Source organism: Berghia stephanieae, chromosome 1, assembly GCF_034508935.2.
Source record: "Berghia stephanieae isolate SIO BIC M18660-M18661 chromosome 1, UCSD_Bste_1.3, whole genome shotgun sequence".
NCBI lineage: Eukaryota > Metazoa > Mollusca > Gastropoda > Nudibranchia > Aeolidiidae > Berghia > Berghia stephanieae.
In genome coordinates this window covers 93,042,025-93,048,426 of record NC_088360.1, presented here as the reverse complement: position 1 = coordinate 93,048,426, position 6,402 = coordinate 93,042,025, and the positions used below count along the sequence as shown (strand labels likewise).

General features: G+C 35.9%; 1 protein-coding gene across 4 annotated transcripts in view; it reads right to left on the bottom strand.

The window, feature by feature from the left end:
- Positions 1-1,872: 1,872 nt before the first annotated feature.
- The window catches only part of LOC144962391 (uncharacterized), a 91,733-nt gene continuing 87,203 nt past the window's right edge, over positions 1,873-6,402 (bottom strand). For all 4 annotated transcript variants that reach the window (XM_078895280.1, XM_078895282.1, XM_078895279.1 and 1 more), the window contains exons 9-10: positions 5,272-5,432; positions 1,873-4,285 (exon numbers count right to left, since the gene is read on the bottom strand). In XM_078895280.1, coding sequence (XP_078751406.1) covers positions 4,152-4,285; positions 5,272-5,432 — 295 coding nt within the window. In that variant the 3' untranslated portion in view covers positions 1,873-4,151. The remainder of the gene's footprint in view (positions 4,286-5,271; positions 5,433-6,402) is intronic.

Here is a 6,402-nt window from a genome sequence, read left to right as displayed (position 1 = left end):
CCCCCCACCCCTCACCCTCATCTTATACTTACGCTCTTTGTTTTAATATCACCGGGCATTATTATGTGGGGCCACCTTCCCGAATTTTTGAAGAAAAATAGAGAGAGAAAAGGGGAAGGTGCTCTCAAGTTGTTTCGGTTTAAAGAAAGTCATTCTTAGAAGTATTTCGGTTCATCGTAAGAATTAGGACAAAGATAATGAAGAAACTAGTACAATTTATTAAATTCTTTGCGGTTTAAGGTATTTTTCGGTTTAGCTTCTTTCGGTTTAAAGTAATTTTACTGTATATATATATATATATATATATATATATATATATATATATATATATATATATATATATATATATATTAGCGGGTTTTAAAAACGCATAAAAACGCCACGACCATGAGTACTTTTCAGTGTGAAGTTGTTATTATGTGACCCACTTCCATTGGTTGCAAGATTTATCTTTGTGCTTTGAAATTTTCGATTTATGAACAGTTCATACTTGCACATGCAGCATGTGTGCTGATGCAACTTTTGTCATTTTTACACTATAAAAGCTTCGATTGAAATGAAAATGTTGTCAATTTATTTTCTGACGTCTTACAAGAAAGAAAACAGCGTGAAACACTTTAATTTTTTATCAAGCAAGATGCCCCGGTTGTTTGAAGAAAATCGCCAACAGGCAATTGGAATGCTAAGAACTTCAAGACAAGTGGTGACGGTCTTCAATTGCCATACTCAACCATAGTGCGCCTCCATATGAGATTCCAAGATCTTGGAACGGTGAATGAGAGCCCTAGACCTGGTCAACCAAGAGTTACCACCCCTCAACAGGATCGAATCGTCGTGCTCCAGCATATTCGAAATCGCTTAATTTCTGCAACTCAAATAGTTGGAAGAACAATGGGATCACGTGGAATAGTAAATCAAAGAACAATCAGGCGGCATCTTCACGAAGCGGTGTGAGAAGCAGATGCGCTTTGATCGCAGGGGCCATATCCGCAGAAAAGAATCAACAGGTTAAACTGGACTCGACACCACATCCATTGGGCCAGTCGTGACTGGAGATCTCTTGTCTTTTCCGACGAAAGCCGATTCAACGTGACTTTTGCAGATCGGAGATGTCGAGCATAGGGGCTCCAAGGAGAAAGATTTTCACCAGTCTGTGTTGTTCAGTATAACTGTTATGGTAACGTCTGGGGTGTGATTACATATGACGATCGAACCCCACTTCATGTATTCAGAAGAAACGTCACACCAGCTGTCTACATTGAAGAAATATTGGACAATCTGATCGTGTCCTGTTTTGAAGAACACGAGGAAATATCCACTTTTCAACACGACAACGCAATGCCCCACACAGCAATCCGACGAGGAACTTCTTGCAGGACCAAACCTTCGATGTCTTGGAATGGCCTGCCAATTCCCTTGATCTCAATCCAAAATATGCTTGGGATGAGCTCGGAACAGTTATGAACATTACAGAATGAGATCACGTTGCCAAGCGGTTATGAATGCAAATGAAAACAACACTCGCTATTAGAGTATTGACAAAACCAATACGGTCTTTTTCGAGACCACCACAAAAGAATTTTATTCACAAATTAGCCATGCATTCAGGTTTGATGATCGCGTCCACCATTCAAGGGAATTAAAGACAAAAATTTTGAATTCTTAAATTGACCCAACTTACAAAAATAGCCCTCCAAGTGCCGAACGTTCCTCATAAAGCACCGTGATATGTGGAAATGTTCTCGAATGGACAAATAACAAGAACAAAATAATTGAAACGATTTATTTATATTTGGGCCCACTATCTTGATTCAAAACGCTGATGCGTTTTTAAAGTCCGCTAGTATACATGATATGAAAACACATTTGAGGTATAATGTGGTAACTTTTTAATGCAAAAATAAAAAGGCAGGTCATAATGAATTACAAAAGGTACATGGGTATTTTATCAAAGTAGCCATTGATGGCCTAGGCGACTTGGAAAGAACATCTCTTTACATGATAATAACCTTAATAAGCCCCAAACGTCTCAGGTTGAAAATAAGATTATAATATACGTTTGACCAAAAACATTGTTCCGTTAAAAGAGGTCTCAGGTCTGAAAATATTTGACGTTGAAACTCATTTTAATCTATCGATAATGAAGTCTCTGGTTTGAGATTTTTTTGACAAGTTGAGAGTCAGGTCAATCAATCGATATTGGGAGTATACGGTTCCTTACCAAATTGATGAAAATGTTATTGTAAGACTAATTTTATAACAGTGTTATCTTTTACACGTTAAGGTGAAAGTGTCATGTCAAAGACTATTGTATTGAGGAGCGTCGAACTCTCCCACTCGAATATTAAAAGTATGCTAATGTCTTGTCTCAAAATTTCTTTACCCAGAATGTTCCACAAATGCAAGGATGAGCCAAGATCCGGACCCTTAATAGATCACAACATAGCTGAGAGAAGGAAATTCAATTCTAACAGTTAGCCAATATTAGGAAAGACCTTTCGGGCATTTGTCTTCTGGAAATAGAATTGGGCAAGTAAAGGGCAATATGGTCAATACTATAATGTTGTGATGCCAGCAAGTAGAATGAGTTATTATGTCTTATGGTCTCTGTTTTCCATATTCTAAAATAAAATACGGATATACATTAAAATGTAATAATACAATATACATTCAATACAATATTTATTTTTGCATTAGCGGAAATGGATTTTTGGTAATCTTCCGCTGTGAAAAAAATATGCCTACATGTCTACCTGATAAAATGATGACAAAAAAAGTGAAAAACATCTCTAACGCAATATAAGGACATTCATCAAGTCGTTTTGTTAAAGTAAAATCAATTTTCAGGGTATTATTTCTTCCAAGCTTTAAAATGGATGGGATGGGTTGCTGTGACCCAATGAATAAGTGAAACAGAGAAAAACAAAAAGATTTCCCTTCAACTTGTAAAAGGCAAAAACAGACTGATGTTGAGTAGGTAGAACTACGAATGTGTCACATGTTTGTTACTTCGTCACCGGGCAATGTAGCGCCAAGAATAGAATAGTATGCTGATGACTCCTCGGATCACGGGGCACATCACATTGAATAAGTAAATAGATAGGTGTCAGAGAACTACAATTAAGTATTCTAATAGATAATGCATATTTTATTGTTTATTTCGATCTGCGTCTCAAAGTTATGGACGATTCAGCGATTGCTCAGTATTATTTCTTCTCTTCTGTCTATTTTATTTTCATTGTTTAAGATGAATCCCAGCCACTGAGGTGGGGGGGGGGGGGGGGGGGTTGAATATAAAAATGGAAATGCCCAAAAGGTTACAAACTTTTGTTCATTTAAATGTAAGACACATCATAAGCATTCAATATTTATGATTAGAGTAGAAAGGAAAGGGAAGAAAAAAGAAACAGTATGAAGATTCATAGAGAGGAGCAAGACAGATTTGGATTGAAAAAGCTGGAGATGTTTGTGGCATGGATACTGTAAATGACCATTAATTATACAAGTGTATGTAACTTAGTTGGAGCCCACAAAATAAGGAACAAGAAAGAAGGAAAAACCGAGGAAATATTGAGCTTGAAGGGGGAAATTGGTACACTGGGAAGGTCTACAAAGTTATAAAACTAAACAAGCTTTTAACTGTGAGCCTCAGACTTCATACATTTTCTCACCGTCTTGTAGAAGATCTGTTTTTTAAAAGATACTATGAAATCGCTGCCTTTGAATGTATTTAAGCGGGACAAAACATTAAAATATATTTCTAGAGCTATTGATTTCTTTTTTTTAAAAAGGGAGAAAACTTGACAATATTGGAGGAAAGTTTAAAATCAAGAGGGTTATTATGCAGTATTCTGACAGAGAACTTTTTTTTCACTTTGGCATGGAAACATTTTATTTCAAATATTGATCAATTAAAATGATCCTCAACTTCTCAAAAAGTCTGAAAATGAAACTTGACAACTTTTAGGATTGTTGGTGTGAAGAATAACAAAAGTTGGGGGACATTTTAATTGATTGATATGAAATGAAGTATATTTCTTTTCTGGCCAAAATAAAAAATGGCGTTTTGTCAGTGTACGGCAGAATTGTTTTGATTGGTAGACAGCACAATGTGGACATTATATTTTGTCCATTGCATATCCTTGTCACAGTTAGTCACAATTTCCACAGGACCAACGACAGTATACTGTCTTTATAATCACGTTATCATCACAGAATCCTCGTCTGACCCAAATTCGGCATGTTCTGATGTGGTATTGGTCGTCATGACAAAGGTCATTTTCACCTGAAAAGAAAACAGATTTAAGAAATGACTGCTTCTTATTGGACCTTAAAAGACGGGTTGTAGTTTACTCTAATCTGATCAAACAATAATTGCTTCCATCTTTTTTTTTCTCTGAATGTTATATCCATTTTATATCCGTGATTATCTGGATGATTATTTGTTTTGTTATTATCTATTCAAGTTTGATTCTCCGCTGTGAAGTAATGTTTGTTTCTACTTGATTGATGAGTAACATTCAAGAGTCAATGTCCCTCTTTTTAAAAAATTAGAAGAAATAAAGTGAGTGGTGGATAGCTCATACGGTAGAGTCACGCTCTCCCCGGCCAGGCGGATTTGCGTACCAGTAAGGTCGCGGTTCGAGCCCCCATCGCCGCCGCGAAATTTTTATTCTCTATTGTCTTCTGGCACTTTCCTATTCACTTCATCTCTTGTTATTGTCAACATAAGGGCCTACTCCACTCACTGTTCTAAAAAATTACAGAACGTTATACAATTTTAATCAGCTTGTCAAAAGAAAAAAATACTCATGCATCATTACCTGCGCTCTCATTAATTATTTGGACAAAAGAGTAAAGTATAACATTACCGTATCAAAGAGAATGGGCGGTGACTGACTCCACAACAATTTTAATCACCGGGCCTATACACTTATTGAAAACACATTCAGTCTTCTTCATCTCATTAAAGAAATTTATATTTTTGATAAATTGAAAAGAAAAAAAATTCTTACGTTTCCTGAAAGCCTACAATCATTCCAATTAACCGACATGCGTTTCATTTAACCAATAGAAATTATACAGAAAAATTCTGTCACAGACAGGTCGTTCCAATTAAGCGGCTTCTCCGATAAGCCGGCATCAAATACCGGATTTGACTGCTTAGGTCAAATATTGTTCAAACTGGTAAGCTACAGAAGTTAACCGATAATAACAATAATTTTGTATGATACATTCTAAAAAAATATTGAACAGCAATAAAATTAATACCTTGTCTGTATCTTCTCCTCCTTCCTTTTCTCCTTCGTTTTGTTTTACGCTCTTTACTGGTTCGAGATTTTGATCGTCGTTTTCCCAACTTTTCTAGTGCTTGGTCTCCAGATGCTCCTTGCTTATTTGGGTGAAGAGTCAACGCTTGTGGTCGTATCACTCTGTCCGGATAATGTATATTTATAATGTATTGATATGTCACAGACGTCTATATAATGTTTCAACTCGTTTGATAACCCCTATATTTGAAACTTTGCAATATCTTATAGATACTACGAACAAAAGATACACCATACATGACACTATATTATATGACACTATATGAGCGGAATACTTAACACTGTACGGTTTGGGGGCTCACAGACTTTTTTCAACCAACAGTAAAAAAAACCCCAGTAATGACGATATAAATTTACATTTAATCAATAAAGACGGTGATTTATCTATATTTATTATTTTTTGGAGGCTCATTATGTTACAGGAGGTATTTGGCATATAGACACGGTTAAAGATTCTAGTCCAGTTAATTTATTATGAATATAACGCTGTTCATAACAATAAGCGGATTGGAAATGATGGGGAAAAATTAAGAGGCAAGTACTAGGGTATATAATATATATTTTAAAAACGTTAAATATGATGTATAGTCAGGCAAAGAAAATCATAGAGGATGATAAATTAAAAAAGACCCAAATGCCTTCCTGAACTGGAGATCGAAATTTATTTTAATTTCAGGACAGATGTGCCACTAACACCCAAGAGGTTATCGAACAATAAGGACAGCCAAAATTAAATCGTAGTGGAAAGGAACCTAACCACGCCCTTGATGTGTGTCCGAACTGACTTTGAGGGTGTGTCACAAAACTGTGTTTAGACTGGTTAATTGTTTGCAAGCCAAGAAGAAATTGAGGTATAAATTAAGAGGAGAAGATGGAAATGGTGGCCACACGCTAGTAATATCTGGAGAAGGGCGTCAATAGAGGATCTAATGTTGTTTTTGTTTTTAAGGGTTTTACGGCGCTTGCAACACATTTAGGTTATATCAGCGCCAGTAAAAAGGAAGAAAATGAGATAGTAAAAAGTTCTAGAATTACAATTAAAGCACCCAAGAAAAAGTAAGACATAGGGGAA